This window comes from Panthera tigris, chromosome A1, assembly GCF_018350195.1.
Source record: "Panthera tigris isolate Pti1 chromosome A1, P.tigris_Pti1_mat1.1, whole genome shotgun sequence".
NCBI classification, from domain to species: domain Eukaryota; kingdom Metazoa; phylum Chordata; class Mammalia; order Carnivora; family Felidae; genus Panthera; species Panthera tigris.
The window spans coordinates 91,173,006-91,191,736 of record NC_056660.1 but is presented as its reverse complement, the minus strand read 5'-3'; the positions used below and the strand labels follow the sequence as shown (position 1 = coordinate 91,191,736).

General features: G+C 42.6%; 1 protein-coding gene across 1 annotated transcript; it reads right to left on the bottom strand.

Annotated features, from left to right (window-relative positions):
• Positions 1 to 11,211: 11,211 nt before the first annotated feature.
• On the bottom strand, positions 11,212 to 12,153 carry LOC102970816 (olfactory receptor 1D2-like). The gene has a single exon (XM_007083099.2). The coding sequence runs from the start codon at positions 12,151 to 12,153 to the stop codon at positions 11,212 to 11,214; it is 942 nt and encodes a 313-aa protein (XP_007083161.2).
• Between the last annotated feature and the right edge of the window lie 6,578 nt (positions 12,154 to 18,731).

The window sequence follows — 18,731 nt, the reverse complement described above, 5'->3', positions numbered from 1 at the left end:
TGTGACTTTTTTCAAGTGCCCAGTTTTCAATAGCAACAACAAAATCACAAGACCTAAAGAAACAAGAAAACATGGCTCATTCAAGGGAAGGAAATAAATTGGCAGTGTTATGGGATTGAATCTGTTCCCTTCCTGCCCCCGCAATTCATATATGAATTCAAATTCCCAATATGAAGGTGTAGAGGTGAGGCCTTTGGGAAATAATTAAGTTTAGATGAGGTCATGGGAGTGGGACCTCCATGATGGGGTTAGTATCCTTACAAGAAGAGAAATAATAAGCGCTTTCTCTCCACCATATGAGGATACAGCAAGAAGGTTGTATCTATAAGCCACAAAGAGGGCCGCAGCAGTAACTGAATCTGCTGGAACCTTGAACTTGGACTTCCCACCCTCTACAACCTTGAGAAGTACAAGTTTGTTGCTTAAGTCATCCAGTCTATGGTATTTTGTTATAAAAGTCTGACCAGACTAAGGCTGCAGAAACTGTCCTTGGAAAAATACAGACATCAGACAGGGAAAGACATTTTAGTTATTTATTTTTATTAATTTTTTTAACATTTATTTATTTTGAGACACAGACACAGAGTGTGAGAGGGGGTGGGGCAGGGAGAGAGAGGGAGACACAGAATCCAAAGCAGTCCCCAGGCTCCAGCTGTCAGCACAGAGCCCGACGTGGGGCTCGAACTCACGAACCACAAGACAATGACCTGAGCTGAGGTTGGCTGCTTAACTGACTGAGCCACCCAGGTGCCCCAGGCAAAGACATTTTTAAAAAATTGTCTTGAATATGTTTAAAGAGCTAAAGGAAAATATGGGCAAAGAACTAAAGGAAGTATGGAAAATGATATTGGAGAAAATGGTATCAACAAAAAGATAGCAATTTATAAAAAGGAACCAAACAACTTCTGGAGCTTAAAAAGAAAGAAAATGAATTGGAAATTCTGTAGAGGGATTCAACTCCAGATTTCAGCAAGCAGAAGAAAGAATTAGCAAATGTGAAGATAGAACATTTGAAATTACTAGCAAGTAGGTCAATATATCCATTATGAGAGTCTCAGAAGGAAATGAGAGAAAGAGGCAAATTATTTGGAAAAATAATGGCTTGGGGTGCCTGGGTGGCTCAGTCGGTTGAGTGTCCAACTTTGGCTCAGGTCATGATCTCACAGCTTGTGAGTTCAAGCCCCATGTTGGGCTCTGTGCTGACATCTCGGATCCTGGAGCCTGCTTTGGATTCTGTGTCTCCTCTCTCTGCCCCTAACCCACTCACATTCTGTCTCTGTCTCTCTCAAAACTAAATAAACATTAACAAAACAAAAAAAAAAAAGAAAGAAAAAATAATGGCTTGAAAACTTCCCAAATTCAATTAAAGACACGAATTTACAAATCCGTGGAACTCTGCAAACTCCATGTAGGACAAACTCACAGAGATCCACATTGAGATACATTATAATTAAACTATTGAAAGCCAAGGATAAAGGGAGAGTCGTGGAAGGCAGCAAGAAGAAATAGATGATTCATCAAATACAATAGATTTGTGATAGGACTGTTAACTGATTTCTCAGTAGAAATCTTGGAGGCCAGAAGGCAGGAATAAGATATTTAAAGTGCTGAAAGCAAACAAACCTGTCAACCAAGATTTCTATATGCAGCAAAAACAGTCCTTCAAAAATGAGAGAGAAATTAAGACATTCCCAGTTAAACAAAAGCTACATCTGCTCTATAAGAAATGCTGTGCTAACAGGGAAATTGATCACTGTAAAAACTTACATTAAAAAAAGAAAAAAAATGGAAGAAGAAAGATCTCAAATCAACAACTTTAAGGAAAGCAGGACAATTTAAACCCAAAACAAACAGAAGAAAAGAAATAATTAAGATGGGAGTTGGTGCCAAGGAAACAATCAGCAAAACTAAAAGGCAACCGACAGAATGGGAGAAGATATTTGCAAACGACATATCAGATAAAGGGTTAGTATCCAAAATCTATAAAGAACTTATCAAACTCAACACCCAAAAAACAAAGACTCCAGTGAAGAAATGGGCAAAAGACATGAATAGACACTTCTACAAGGAAGACATCCAGATGGCCAACTGACACATGAAAAAATGCTCAACATCACTCATCATCAAGTAAATACAAATCAAAACCACAATGAGATACCACCTCATACCTGTCAGAATGGCTAACATTAACAACTCAGGCAACAACAGATGTTGGCAATGATGTGGAGAAAGAGGATCTCTCTTGCACTGTTGGTGGGAATGCAAGCTGGTGCAGCCACTCTGGAAAACAGTATGGAGGTTCCTCAAAAAACTAAAAATAGAACTTCCCTACGACCCAGCAATTGCACTACTAGGCATTTATCCATGGGATACAGGTGTGCTGTTTCAAAGGGACACATGCACCCCCATGTTTATAGCAGCACTATCCACAATAACCAAAGTATGGAAAGAGCCCAAATGTCCATCGATGGATGAATGGATAAAGAAGATGTGGTATATATATATACAATGGAGTATTACTCAGCAATCAAAAAGAATGAAAGCTTGCCATTTGCAACTACGTGGATGGAACTGGAAGGTATTATGCTAAGTGAAATTAGTCAGAGAAAGACAAAAATCATATGACTTCACTCATATGAGGACTTTAAGAGACAAAACAGATGAACATAAGGGAAGGGAAACAAAAATAACAAAAACAGGGAGGGGGACAAAACAGAAGAGACTCATAAATATGGAGAACAAACTGAGGGTTGCTGGAGGGGTTGTAGGAGGGGGGATGGGCTAAATGGGTAAGGGGCATTAAGGAATCTATGCCTGAAATCATTGTTTCACTATATGCTACTAACTTGAATGTAAATTTTAAAAAATAAAAAATAAAATTAGAAAAGGGAGTTGGCATAAATAAAATAGAGAATGGAAAAACAGTAGAGAAAATCAATGTAGCCAAAAATAGGTTCTTTGAAAAGAGCAATAAAATTGACCAACCTTTAGTTATATTGACAAAGAAAGAAAGAAGACTTAAATACTAAAATCAGAAATGAAAATGGGGGCATTACTACAGATTTTACTCATAAGGATTATGATAGAATACTGTGAACAATTATTCACCAATAGTATAACCTAATGAAATGGACCAATCCCTAGAAAGATAACATCTACCAAGACTGAATTATAAAGGAATAAATCTTAACAGACTTGGAACTAATAAGTAGATTGTATCAGTAACTGAAAATTCCCAACAAAGAAAAGCCCTGGACCAAATGGTTTCACCAGTGAATATACCAACAGTTAAAAAGAATTTTAAAAAAATCCTTCTCAAAGTTTTTTTTAAAAAATGAAAAGGAAGGAATACTTCCACGTTCATTTTGTAAGGCTAGCATTGCCCTGACAGCAAAACCGAAAACAGTGTAAGAAAACTACAGACCAATGACTATTCCCTATGAGAGTAAATGCAAAACCTCAATAAAATAGTAGTCCAAATTCAGCAGCATATTAAAAGGATTAGACACCATAGCCAAGTGGCATTAATTCCAGGATGGTTTGCCATGTGAAAATTAACCAGTGTAATATACCACATTAATAGAACAAAGGAAAAAAACCCATGTGATTATCACAGTTGATAAAAAGCATTTGACAAAATTCTACACCTTTTCATGATTGAGAAAAATGAACAAACTATAAATAGAAAATAGAAATATAGAAAATAGAATATAGAAACATAGAAATAGAAAGTAGAAAATGTCATTAATGAAATGACTTATATGAAAAAAAAACCATCATGCTCAATGTTGAAATACCTGCTCAATGGTGAAAAAATTGAAAGCTTTTCTCCTATGATCAGGAACAAGACAAAGAGACCTGTTTTTGCCACTTCTATTCATTTTGGTCCTGGAAGTCCTAACTAGAGCAATGAAGCAAGAAAAAGAAATAAACAACATCCATATTGGAAAAGAAGAAGTGAAATTTTCTTTGTTCACATATGAGATGATCTTATATGCAGAAAACCCTAAAGATTCCACCAAAACTATTAGAACTACTAAAAATACAGCAATGTTGCAGGATGGAAAATCAGCATGTAAAAATTGAGTTTCTATATGCTAACAGTGAGCAATCCAAATACAAAATTAAAAACTCAATTTACAGTATCATCAAAAAGAATAAAATACTTAGAAACAAAGAGGTGGAAGACTTGTATGTGGAAAACTATAAAACATTGGTGAAGTTAACTAGACAAGATACATATAAATGCACCGTCTCGTGTGTGGACAGAAGACTTAGTATAGTTGTCAACACTACCCAAAGTGATCTATAGATTCAATGCAATTCAGTCAGCATCCAACAGATTTTTTTTTTCAGAAATAGAAGAGTCCATTCTAAAATTCATATTAAGGGACCTCAGCCAGCCGAAAACACCTTCAAAAAGAACACAATTGGCAGCCTCACACTTTCCGATTTAAAAACTTACTGCAAACCTATAGTAATCAAAACAGTGTTTTAGTGGCATAAAGATAGTGGTGTAGTTCAATGGAATGGAATAGAGCATCCAGACATAAGCCCTCACATACACAGTCAAATGATTTTCAACAGCAGTGTTAAGGTCAGTGGAGAAAGGACAATCTTTTTATCAAATCGTGCTGAGACACTAGATAACCAAATGCAAAAGAATGAAGTTGGACCCTTACCTTGCACCATATACAAAAATTAACTCAATGGATCAAAGACTTAAGAGCCAAAATTATAAAGCTATTAGAATAAAACATAGAAGGAAAGCTTCACAACATTGGATTTCGCAGTGATTTCTTGGTTATGACACCAGAGCACAGGGAGTGAAGGGAAAAAAAATAAATTGGACTTGCTCAAAATTAAACTTTTGTGCTTCCAAGGACACTGTCAAGAGAGCAGAAAAGCAACCCACAGAATGGAAGAATATATTTGAAATGACGTATCTGATAAGGCATTAATATCCAGAATATATAAAAACTCTACAACCAGGGTGCCTGGGTGGCTCGGTTGGTTAAGTGTCTGACTTTTGATCTCAGCTCAGATGTTGTATTCAGGGTCATGAGTTCCAGCCCCACGTTGGGTTCCGTGCTGGGTATGAAGCTGACTTAAAAAACAAAAAAACCCACTGTATTACCTTACAACAACAAAAACAAACATCCCACTTCAAAAATTGCAGAGAACTTGGGTAGAAGAGAGAAGGTGTACAAATGGCTAAGGAGCACACGAAGAAATGATCAATATCACCAATCATTAGGGAAATTTTAATGAAAGACACAGTGAGATTTGTATTTCCCTGATAAGGAGCGACGTTGAGCATCTTTTCATGTGCCTGTTGGCCATCTGGATGTTTTCTTTAGAGAAGTGTCTATTCATGTTTTCTGCCCATTTCTTCACTGGGTTATTTGTTTTTCGGGTGTGGAGTTTGGTGAGCTCTTTATAGATTTTGGATACTAGCCCTTTGTCCGATATGTCATTTGCAAATATCTTTTCCCATTCCGTTGGTTGCCTTTTCGTTTTGTTGGTTGTTTGCTGTGCAGAAGCTTTTTATCTTTATAAGGTCCCAGTAATTCATTTTTGCTTTTAATTCCCTTGCCTTTGGGGATGTGTCGAGTAAGAGATTGCTACGGCTGAGGTCAGAGAGGTCTTTTCCTGCTTTCTCTTCTAGGGTTTTGATGGTTTCCTGTCTCACATTCAGGTCCTTTATCCATTTTGAGTTTATTTTTGTGAATGGTGTGAGAAAGTGGTCTAGTTTCAACCTTCTGCATGTTGCTGTCCAGTTCTCCCAGCACCATTTGTTAAAGAGACTGTTTTTTTTCCATTGGATGTTCTTTCCTGCTTTGTCAAAGATGAGTTGGCCATACGTTTGTGGGTCTAGTTCTGGTGTTTCTATTCTATTCCATTGGTCTATGTGTCTGTTTTTGTGCCAATACCATGCTGTCTTGATGATGACAGCTTTGTAGTAGAGGCTAAAGTCTGGGATTGTGATGCCTCTTGCTTTGGTCTTCTTCTTCAAAATTACTTTGGCTATTTGGGGCCTTTTGTGGTTCCATATGAATTTTAGAATTGCTTGTTCTAGTTTCGAGAAGAATGCTGGTGCAATTTTGATTGGGATTGCATTGAATGTGTAGATAGCTTTGGGTAGTATTGACATTTTGACAATATTTATTTTTCCAATCCATGAGCAGGGAATGTCTTTCCATTTCTTTATATCTTCTTCAATTACCTTCATAAGCTTTCTATAGTTTTCAGCATACAGATCTTTTACATCTTTGGTTAGATTTATTCCTAGGTATTTTATGCTTCTTGGTGCAATTGTGAATGGGATCAGTTTCTTTATTTGTCTTTCTGTTGCTTCATTGTTAGTGTGTAAGAATGCAACTGATTTCTGTACATTGATTTTGTATCCTGCAACTTTGCTGAATTCATGTATCAGTTCTAGCAGACTTTTGGTGGAGCCTATCGGATTTTCCATGTATAGTATCATGTCATCTGCAAAAAGTGAAAGCTTGACTTCATCTTTGCCAATTTTGATGCCTTTGATTTCCTTTTGTTGTCTGATTGCTGATGCTAGAACTTCCAACACTATGTTAAACAACAGCGGTGAGAGTGGGCATCCCTGTCGTGTTCCTGATCTCAGGGAAAAAGCTCTCAGTTTTTCCCCATTTAGGATGATATTAGCTGTGGGCTTTTCATAAATGGCTTTTATGATGTTTAAGTATATTCCTTCTATCCCGACTTTCTCAAGGGTTTTTATTAAGAAAGGGTGCTGAATTTTGTCAAAGGCCTTTTCTGCATCGATTGACAGGATCATATGGTTCTTCTCTTTTCTTTTATTAATGTGATGTATCACGTTGATTGATTTGCGAATGTTGAACCAGCCCTGCATCCCAGGAATGAATCCCACTTGATCATGGTGAATATTCTTTTTATATGCTGTTGAATTCGATTTGCTAGTATCTTATTGAGAATTTTTGCATCCATATTCATCAGGGATATTGGCCTGTAGTTCTCTTTTTTTACTGGGTCTCTGGTTTAAGAATCCAAGTAATACTGGCTTCATAGAATGAGTCTGGAAGTTTTCCTTCCCTTTGTATTTCTTGGAATAGCTTGAGAAGGATAGGTATTATCTCTGCTTTAAACGTCTGGTAGAACTCCCCTGGGAAGCCATCTGGTCCTGGACTCTTATTTATTGGGAGATTTTTGATAACCGACTCAATTTCTTCGCTGGTTATGGGTCTGTTTAAGCTTTCTATTTCCTCCTGATTGAGTTTTGGAAGAGTGTGGGTGTTTAGGAATTTGTCCATTTCTTCCAGGTTGTCCAATTTGTTGGCATATAATTTTTCATAGTATTCCCTGATAATTGTTTGTATCTCTGAGGGATTGGTTGTAATAATTCCATTTTCATTCATGATTTTACCTATTTGGGTCATCTCCCTTTTCTTTTTGAGAAGCCTGGCTAGAGGTTTGTCAATTTTGTTTATTTTTTCAAAAAACCAACTCTTGGTTTCGTTGATCTGCTCTACAGTTTTTTTAGATTCTATATTGTTTATTTCTGCTCTGATCTTTATTATTTCTCTTCTTCTGCTGGGTTTAGGCTGCCTTTGCTGTTCTGCTTCTATTTCCTTTAGGTGTGCTGTTAGATTTTGTATTTGGGATTTTTCTTGTTTGTTGAGATAGGCCTGGATTGCAATGTATTTTCCTCTCAGGACTGCCTTCGCTGTGTCCCAAAGCATTTGGATTGTTGTATTTTCATTTTCGTTTGTTTCCATATATTTTTAAATTTCTTCTCTAATTGCCTGGTTGACCCACTCATTCGTTAGTAGGGTGTTCTTTAACCTCCATGCTTTTGGAGGTTTTCCAGACTTTTTCCTGTGGTTGATTTCAAGCTTCATAGCATTGTGGTCTGAAAGTATGCATGCTATAATTTCAATTCTTGTAAACTTATGAAGGGCTGTTTTGTGACCCAGTATATGATCTATCTTGGAGAATGTTCCATGTGCACTCGAGAAGAAAGTATATTCTGTTGCTTTGGGATGCAGAGTTCTAAATATATCTGTCAAGTCCATCTGATCCAATGTATCATTCAGGGCCCTTGTTTCTTTATTGACTGTGTGTCTAGATGATCTATCCATTTCTGTAAGTGGGGTGTTAAAGTCCCCTGCAATTACCACATTCTCATCAATAAGGTTGCTTATGTTTATGAGTAATTGTTTTATATATTTGGGGGCTCCGGTATTCGGCGCATAGACATTTATAATTGTTAGCTCTTCCTGATGGATAGACCCTGTGATTATTATATAATGCCCTTCTTCATCGCTTGTTACAGCCTTTAATTTAAAGTGCACGGGAGCAGGAGGGGCAGGCTTAGCTCGCTTCTCCTTAGGTGATCCACTTCAGGAGGGGCCCTCTGGCAGCGGGAGGGAGTCAGACCCGCTCCCAGAGAGGTGGCTCCGCAGAACCACAGCGTTGGGTGTTTGCCCTGTGCCAGCAAGTTCCCTGGCAGGAACTGGTTCCCTTTGGGATTTTGGCTGGGGGATGGGTGAGGGAGATGGCGCTGGCGAGTGCCTTTGTTCTCCGCCAAACTGAGCTCTGTCATCCCGGGGCTCAGCAACTCTCCCTCCCATTGTCCTCCAGCCTTCCCGCTTTCCGAGCAGAGCTGTTAACTTACGACCTCCCAGATGCTAAGTCCCGCTTGCTGTCAGAACACACTCCGTCCGGCTCCTCTGCTTTTGCAAGCTAGACTCGGGGTCTCTGCTTGGCCCGTGGGCCTCCCCTCAGCCCCGGCTCCCTCCCGACAGTCGTGCAGCGCGCACCGCCTCTCCGCCCTTCCTACCCTCTTCCGTGGGCCTCTCGTCTGTGCTTGGCTCCGGAGACTCCGTTCTGCTAGTCTTCTGGTGGTTTTCTGGGTTATTCAGGCAGGTGTAGGTGGAATCTAAGTGATCAGCAGGACGCGCGGTGAGCCCAGCGTCCTCCTACACCGCCATCTTCTCTGCATATATCTACATCTTCTTTATCCATTCATCCATTGATAGATATTTGGGCTCTTTCCATACTTTGACTATTGCTGATAGTGCTGCTGTAAACATTGGGGTGCATGTGCCCCTTCGAAACAGCACACTTGTATCCCTTGGATAAATACCTAGTAGTTGCATATTCTCTTTTTAAAAACCATCGCATCAAGGGGCACCTGGGTGGCTCAGTCGGTTAAGCAACTGACTTCAGCTCCGGTCATGATCTCACCGTTCGTGAGTTTGAGCCCCACTTCGGGCTCTGCACTAACAGGGCAGAGCCTGGAGCCTGTTTTGGATTCTGTGTCTCCCTCTCTGCCCCTCCCCTGTTCACACTCTCTCTTTCCTTCAAAAATAAATATTTAAAAAAATTTTTAAATTGTCACATCAGAAAAAATGGGCACATTGGGATTATTTTATTTTTCCATTTATTTGAGTTTTCAGTGATGATGACCATGTTTGCATATTACTGTTTCTAGCCTCTGTCATTTTGTGTGTGTGTGTGTGTGTGTGTGTGTGTGTGTTGTGTAGGTGTAGAATAACCTTCTGTCCTGTGACTTGCACATGTTCTTGTCATTCATCTTTTCATTTCTATGGTAGGTGTTTATTAATTTTTCTCTAAAGAAGTCTCATGCAGTCAAATCACTCAATTAATTGTATGTTGAGCCTAGAAACATGTTCTCTACCAAGGCCTTTTAAAACCCATCAGCTGATATTGGACTCTAATGCCTTATTGTTTTATTATTTTTAAAATACTTTGTGCTTTAACACACACATACATATATCAATATAATATTTTGCACAGCTTGAACAATATGAACTTTCTTCTGTTAACTTTCAAAATAAAACTGCCAGTTATTTTGCCAGCAAAAAATGGGTTTAATTGGGAGTAGAGACTTGCAACTGGGAGGAGCAAGCTATGGTAAAACCATGGGACAGTTGAAGAACAAAGGTGAGGACCTCCCTTTTATAGAGGAAAGGTGGAGTTAGGAGGGGCTGTTGTAAACAAAAAGTCCATTGGGACTTCCAACTGGGAGTTCGAGGTATGGTAGCTTCTCATTCGCTGAGCTGTGACAGTCTCTCATTGGCTGGGCTGTTGCGGTAGGGGGGTGGGTTGTGGAGAGGTGGACAACCTTTCTTGCTCCCGCTGGGGTAGTAAAGCAGTAGTCAAACTAGTAGGGGCTGCAATTGACCAGCAGTAGTTGGGTGTGAGAGCTCCCCCTGCTGGGAGTTCCCCAACCCCATTGTAAGTAGGGTGGGGGTGTTGTGGGAGGGGGTGGTGGTGTTCCTTTTGTTAACTTTCCACACTTCCAATATTAATTTTCCACACACACACAGAAAAAAACCATTCAAGATGAAAGCTAACCCATCCCTTGGGAACAATTAAAGTCACAAAAACTGAATGTCATGAACTCTCCTTTCACTTTTTCGCTGTGCTCTCTGCAAGAGGGACATCACTCTGATGTGTAGAATTGTGCGGTCTTTCTGCTAATGTCACAGCTTTAGCAGTGTGGGAGCATATGAGGTTTTTTTCCTGACACAGTCTCCCTCCAGAGGGGGTCAATAATATAACACCTATATTTTAGGTTTATTTTCCTAAAGTCACTAAGTGACTTCACATCTATAAAATGTAGCAAAGTAAGTCTTGAGTATTGTTGCACACTTGCCAGTTATCTGCCCATTATCCATCCCATCTTCCTTTCCAGGAGAACCCTATTTTACTGGAGGTGGTGGTGTGTTTAAGTCTAACCAAAACAACAGCAGCGGCACAAAATAACTAAACTACGTTTCCCAGCCTGCCATGCAATTGGAGGGAAATATTTGAGAGATGAGCGGAAGAAGCTGTGTGGAGCTGCTGAGAAAGCCCTTCCAAGTGGCAAGTGTTTTGGCTTTCTTCCCCTCATGCTCCCTGCCTGGGATAGGAAGAGATGGATGGAGCCCCAGCAACCACCTTAGAAGCATGGGGATGATAGTCCTACCTTAGGGATGGTAGAGGAAAGAACTGGAAGGAGACTGAGTTTCTCAGAGATAGAAGAATATATACACAGAGTATATAAATTTCCTCTAATTTTAGCCTTTTTCATCTCAGAAAATAATCTTTCAGTGTGTGGAAGTGGGTATTATTGAGTCAATGGTGCTATTGTGTTCTGTTTTCTGACATCCTGGACCTCTCCAGATATCAGCCCAGTGTTCACCATCACTAAGAAGATTTTGAGCTCCTGCTGAAGAGACTTCCTATAGCCTTCTTCATGTCTTGGTTCCTCAGGCTGTAGATAAAGGGGTTTAGCATAGGGGTCACCACTGTGTACATGATGGTTGCTACCGTGTCCTGAGCTGAGAAGGAGTTGGGGGGTCGAATATATACCCCCAGGATAGTTCCATAGAAAACGATGACCACAGACAGATGGGAGCTGCATGTGGAAAATGCCTTGCGCCTTCCTGGGGTGGAGGGAATCCGGAGGACAGCTGCAGCTATGCACATGTAGGAGACCACAATGAGTGCAGAGGGGGCCACAAACAGGACCACAGCACCTAAGAACACGTGCCGATTGACACGCGTGTCCGAGCAGGCGATCTTCATCAGCAGGTAGGCGTCGCAGTAGAAGTGTGAGATCTCGCGGGCATAGGAGCAGAATGTCAGTCTGTTCATGAGGAGCGTGTGGACTAGGGAGATGAGGCCAGAGCACGTCCACATGAGTGCGGTCAATCCCCGACAGAGCTGGGGGGTGATGATGGCGTAGTACTGCAGGGGCTTGCAGATGGCCACGTAACGGTCCAGGGCCATGGCAGCCAGCAGAAAGGTGTCCAGGTTGGCAAAGGAGATGAGGAAGTACATCTGGGTCAGGCAATGGGGGTAAGAGATTGTCCATGTTCCTGCTATGTGGTTGACCAACAGCTTGGGGATCAGGTTGGTGGTGAAGCAGATGTCAACAAAGGAGAGATTGGTAAGGAAGAAGTACATGGGGGTGTGCAGGCGGGGATCGGAGCCGATGGCCAGGATGATGAGTGTGTTCCCAGCCACAGTGACCAAGTATGTACACAGGAAGAGCCAGAAGAGGATTCGCTGCTGCTCTGGGTCACCAGTGAGGCCAAGCAGGAGGAACTCGGTGACTCCTGTCCCATTCTCCTTCCCCCTGGACATCCCACCGTAGCTCAGGGAGGTGACAGGCTCCACACACAAGGGGGAGGATGAAATCCCAGCAGAGCCTGGACCTGCTGTGTGTTAAGAATCAGATCAAAGGTTATTTGTAATCAGATAAGTGAGCAGAGTTTTGTACCTGTAATAATTGCTGCTCTTTATCAAGTGTTTTTTTATTGCGTGCCACCATACGAAGGACTTCGTGGGTACTGTCTCTCTTGGTCCCCACAAAACAGTGACTTTTATGATTTCCACTTTCAGATGAAATAACTGAGACTCAGATTAAGTAGTTTGCTCAAGACCACGTGGATAGCAAGTGGCACCCATGATCTGAATCCGGAGCCTGTCCTGTGCCTCTACTGTCTTGCTACCAAGGGCCTACCTGGTTGGTCTTAGGTGCTGTGTGCTGGGAGCAGCATCACTGAATCTTTGACTTTGATTCAGCTATCATGTCCTCTTCAGTTGACTAGGCCTTCCTGCCCTGGTTCTCACTTGCTTGTCTGACTGCATGTCCTGCCAGCCACACGGGACTTCATGCCCTTCTCGCCTCCAGGCAGGGCCTTTGCACTGGTTGTTCTTGGCCTGGCATTCTCTCCACCTGGACCTTCACATGGCTGATTTATCACCTTTGTACCTCTGTAGGAGGTTATCTCATTTGTTAGTTAACTGGTTTATAGTGTGTTTTCCCCATGAGGCTGTGCCCTTCTAAGAACATGTGTCCACGCCGCTGTCTGTTGTGTGCCCTGTGCCTGGACAATAATCAGCACGTGGTCAGTGCTCAACAAAGTAGTCAAAGAATAAACTTTCACAAAGGTGTTGCACACCAAAAATCTACCAGCAAAAGCTACACGGACACTATGTTGGATGAGAAGTGTTTTGCTGTGACTAATGAATGCATTTAGTAAATAAAATTGTGGCTTAAAGCCTAACTTGAAGGGGCTGCTAAGTGAGCAGAGTGAAAAGGAGGCAGTGCTGAGTCCTAGACAAGTCCAAGGCTCTGTGTCAACAGGAATTTCTTTGACTATATGAAGGAGGAGGAATTGTGTGTTCCTGGTCTGTGTGATCCAGGACCTGTGACCACTGTAGACCAGAGGAACAAACGGGCTCTGTAAGCCAGACACAGCCTGCAGGTGTATTTATTTGGTTTAGACCCTTAATGTTTTACAAGACATCTATTTTCTGACATGTTAAAACTCAAGGGTTTCATATAAAGTCTGTATTCTACCTCTTCTTGAAAAATCAGCAGACCTGGATATGCTGGGCTCCCATTCTTGCCTGGCAGCAATCAGCTGGGAAGGCAAACAGCTAGTACTCTCCGAGCACTCCTTCTGTTTAGCTCTGCACACAGAAGGCTCTGGTATCCCTCAGAGCCTGCCTCTGCAGTCATTCGATAAATGTCCCTATTCCACAGGAGGCGGGGGACACACAGCAAAAGTAAGTGACCCTCCCATAGTGGCAGAGCTAACAGTGGTCCCACTCTCCAGGCTGCCCTGTGTTAGCTGATTTTTGTCACCACGGTTGCCTTCTGTTCTGGCCCCTGGAATCCCTTGGGAAAAGTCTAGTCACTTTCCATGTGCCATCCTCTCTAGTATCTTCTAGAAGCTCAAATCTTTCTCAAGATTTCCTTATTCCCCAGGCAGTCTAAATTCTGAAGGATTTCAGAAAGCTGGGATGAAGAATTTGCACAAAGTCAGTTGATGATGAAAATCTTACTTTGATTTTAGGTTCAGAGTTGTTCGTGTCTACAGTTTTAAACAGAAAATCAAATAAAGCATTCAGGACTTTAGCCTAACCTTATCAGCATTACGCCCTGGCCCCAGCCCTTTCCTCCTGACCCTCTTCTTCCCACTTCATGTAGTAGATGAGTCAGAGTAATTTATTTACCTATTGGCTTTGAATGATTTTTTAAAAATGTTTATTTTTGAGGGAGAGAGTGAGTGCATGTGTGCACAAACAGGGAAGAGGCAGAGAGAGGTGAGAGAATCCCAAGCAGGCTTCATGCTGTCCAGGACCACGCATGCTGTCAATGTGTCATGGGGCTCAATCTCACAAAGCATGAGATCATGACCTGAGCTGAAATCAAGAGTTGGATGGCTTAACTGACTGAGCCACCTAGGTGCCCCTTGGATGATTTATTTGCCAGAATCTTACATTAGATATGATTTCCCAAGATGAATTTTTGCCTCATTTTGATAAATTTTCAGGATGTAGCTGAATTTTTTAATAATAGAAATTTCTGGAAACAACCAGATCACTGGGTAGTTCTTTGGTCTCATTATGTTCTATAGGGAATTTATGTTGTAATCATGCTTTGTTTTGTGGGATTTGATCTGTACCATAGAGTCTGAATTCTTAAGGGACATCTTCCCCTACTTTCATACAAATTGAAGTAAAGCAAAATGGCATAAATGAGGAGACTTTTGTCCATTTGCTCACATCACCATTGGTCAAGTGCATGTGGAGCACTCAGCTCGTCCCTGTGGCGCCACCAGAGAATGGAACAGACCCTATCTTCTGGGAGCACTACTGCCATCCAGAAAGCACTTACTAAACTCAAAAATTGATACGTTTAAAGCCAAGGAGGAGCCAGTAGGATTGAGATGTATTGGAAACTAATGGCAAGATGTAAGGGAAAATGGCGCCTTGCCTGTGGGGGAGAACACTGGGAAATGTAAGACAAGAAAGAGAGACTTTTCAAAATTTTCTTTAAAATTCACATTGCCCAGTGTTTGGTTCAGGAGCCTTACATGAAAACATCAAAAATCCATTTTGTTTATATAGGACTTTGCACCATGCAGGGCCCATGTCCCATTCTCTGGAATTCTCTGCTGCTCACTGGGAAAGACAGGGGACGCTGATGCCTCCTGATCCTGCTCTGGCTCACCTTTAGTCTAGAAGTGGATTTAATTCCTGAGCAAACTGCTCGTGCTCAGTTTCCTCCTCTGTACAATGGGGGCAGCCTGTGAGGATGAGGGAGAAAGTGGCTCAAAGTGCCTGGCACGGTCCTTCCATCTGACATGGAAGCCAGTGGGTGGCAGCTCTTGGTAGATCTATTATGCCCTTTCCTCAGAACCACGTCAGAGATCCTGTAAACTTCTGACAGAATGAAACCTGGAGGCCAGACCCTCCCCCCATTCAGAGGAGCCATTAGATGAAAGGTGGGTGATGTGGCACCACATGTCCGTGTGCTAACCTCACATCCTGGGGGATGTCTGTGTCTGAGCATTTGTGTCTGTGTCCTCCCTTCCGGCTTCCCCTGGCCTCACCTGGCTGCCTGTGCCGATCTTCATTCCTTCACTAGGTTGTGGCGCTGGCCTTCACTTCTCTCCCCAGGACTGACTGCAGGTTCCATGACTGCCCCTACCCCCCAGAGCAGAGCAAGTGCAGCAGGACTGTGGCAGGTGAGACGAAGAGATGCAGCCTCCCACCTATGGGAGAGACCTGCCGGGAGCACCACTGCAAGTGACGGTGCTCCCACCACCGTCACCCTCAGTGGTGGGTCCCACGGTGCTCACCCTCAGTGGTGGGTCCCCACTTCTTCCCAAAGCAGCCTTCTCTTCTTTGAACCTTTTTGTTAACAATTTCTATAAGTTAGGAATTTAGGGTGACCCTGAGATTTTATCTGTGGGCCTGTAGGGTGTTACATGAAGCAAAAGATCATGCCATCGTGTGGAGGTGAGGTCCTGGTTTGGGAGCATGGAACCTGCAGTTGTCTAAGCAAGGTTGGACATAGAGCCACCGTATGAGTTCCCGGTGTGACTGAATTTTGCACTTTGTAGTTTCAAATGAGGTTAATTGATAGCATTCTTAGGTCATGATGCAATAATACCTAAAAGAGTTATGTTGATTCAAATGTATAAAGACTTTCCCATACATGACCTCACTTACCTTTTTGCAGCCCTGTGTGACAGGTCGGTCAGATAGCAAGTGTGATAATTAGACTAGCAAGGTTGGGAAGTATGCTTATGGACTTATAGGTAGCCACCTACTCAAATCTCACTGCCCTGGGGTGTGGGGACAATACCTGGGGTCCAGGGTGGCACGGTCTATTCCCTTATCCTCGGGCTGGAACACTATTCCTTCTATGGATGTGTAGGGATTTTATGGTCCCCACCAGAGTGAACTCCCAAAGCTCCTGATTACAGGCAGTCCACAGAGAATCTGTCTGTGTGCTGCAGATCGCAAATGTATCATCTACTCCAGAGGATTGCATCTGTGCTGTAGGTCAGGGATGTAAGTTTTTCCTGTTGGGAATTTTCCAGGTTAGGTCAAGGTCCACCTGGAGTATAGGCATCCACAGATCCACATTCACTGAAGAGTCCTGGCTGTGTCATTCCTCAGTACTCTCTGTCCCATTTTGCCTTCATCCAAGGACTGAGGAGTTGACGAATCTAAGTCGTAATTTGGAGCAGACCCACCTTATCCTCTGATTATTCTGAATATATATTTTGGGAGTTTGTTAGAATGGCACAAGATGGGGGCATCTGGGTGGCTCGGTCAGTTAAGCATCCAACTCTTGATTTTGGCTCAGGTTATGATCTCACGTATTTTGAGTTTGAGCCCTGTGTTGGGCTCTGTGCTGACCGTGTGGAGCCTTGCTTGGGATTCTCTCTCTCTCTCTCTCTCTCTCTCTCTCTCGCTTAGGATTCTGTCTCCCTCTCTCTCTGTCTCTGTCTCCCTGCCTCTCCCCGGCTCTCTCTCTCTCAAAAATGAATAAACATTTAAAAAAATGGCATGAGATGTTGGAGAACCATCCGTGATGTGATGGGGTGGAAAGTGCCAGGAAACAGAGTTTGGGCAGTGGCCTTTGTCATGCTGCATCTGAGTGTTTGGGGCTTAGGGTTCCTAATCTCCATGTTGTCACTGGGGTCGGAAGTCACCTTCCTGACCTCCATGGGATGGTTCGATGCACGGTGTAATCTTTTTTTTTTTTTTAACGTTTATTTATTTTTGAGACAGAGAGAGACAGAGCATGAACGGGGGGAGGGTCAGAGAGAGAGGGAGACACAGAATCAGAAGCAGGCTCCAGGCTCCGAGCTGTCAGCACAGAGCCCAACGCGGGGCTCAAACTTGTGAACTGCGAGATCATGACCTGAGCTGAAGTCGGACACTTAACCGACTGAGCCACCCAGGCGCCCCAATGCACGGTGTAATCTTGGCAGCCACCATGATTTTATCTGTGGCTATGCTGAGGGAGGTACCAGGGTCCTTACTGAGCAGCGCCTGGAACTCATGTGTCCCACATCTCTCTAGCATTACCTGTACCAGTTGTAAAATGATCTTGGTCTCATTGACAACATTCCTTCTCTGGTTATGTGATTTATTCAGTGTTTATTGGACACCTGCTATATGACAGGGACTGTTCCAGGCTCTACAGGAGAGAGAAGTGGAAAAGGTGTAGGCCTGTGTTCACTCTGCTTTCCCTCTAGTTGGGGAGAGGGCACAGCTTCCCACACATAAATGATTGGAATACAACATAAAATCAACCCTGGCCTCATGTCATGTCTCTGCCTACAATTTTAGGAAACTGCTCTTTGTACCAAATTCTTTTTTTTTAAGTTTTTATTTATTTAGTTTGAAAGATGGAGAGAGAACAAATGGGAAGGGCAGAGAGAGAGAGGGGGACAGAGGATCTGAAGCAGGCTCTGTGCTGATAGCAGAAAGCCCAATGTGGGGCTTGAATTCACGAACTGAACTGTGAGATCATGACCTGAGGCAAAGTAGGGCGATAAACTGACTGAGCCACCCCGGCGCCCCTCTACCAAATTCTGAAAGGTATGAAATGGCAGGTCGTATATGAGCATCAGTTATGGGAAGTCTGTATTGTGCTCACATAACTTGGCTCAAAAGTGATTTGTCTATATGCAAAGACCTAGGAAAGAACAAAAATGGTCTGACATCTTACTTGGCAAATATAACAAGAAACAAAGTCAGGGATGTGCCTATATATCACTCATATCTCGCATTTAAGAATTATAAGGAGCCCAAACCAGTAGTTTCTGTCAACATGGTATGTCTGAAGTTTCTAGCAAATAAAAGATGGCCTGATTTGAAAATGGGTCTGGCAAGACCCTGGTTGCCTCTGCATGGCTGACACGTGAAAAGTTCTAGATAACCAGACTTATTAGGAGTTAGAGTTCATCAACTCGACAAAAACCATCTCTCCTCTGACAAAAGGTAAATATGACAAAAGGTCAGGGTCTGGAACAAGGTCGTCTGCTAAAGGCTGATTGACATTGTGAAAGACAAAGTCCATGTGAAGCTTAGCTTCTGGCCTCAAGCACAGGGCAACGAGATGCTACAGGCAGGACAGTGACAATCTTTATGAGGTTGCAATACCCAGGGAAAGGCTTCAGCTCATAAGAGCTGAATGCTTTTAACCAGGCTCTCGTGGAAGGCTCCCTAGGCTGGCATAGCCTTGGAGTAGACACTTTGAAGCACAAAGTTGGAGGGAGATGACTCCATGACGCTGGAAAACATCTCATTGCAATGGCTGTGGAATCAATGCCCTGGGGAGAGCAGTGTCTGGGGAAATGCGCTGAAAAGAGGGATGTGCCTCTCTTTCAACATTCACAGAGCTG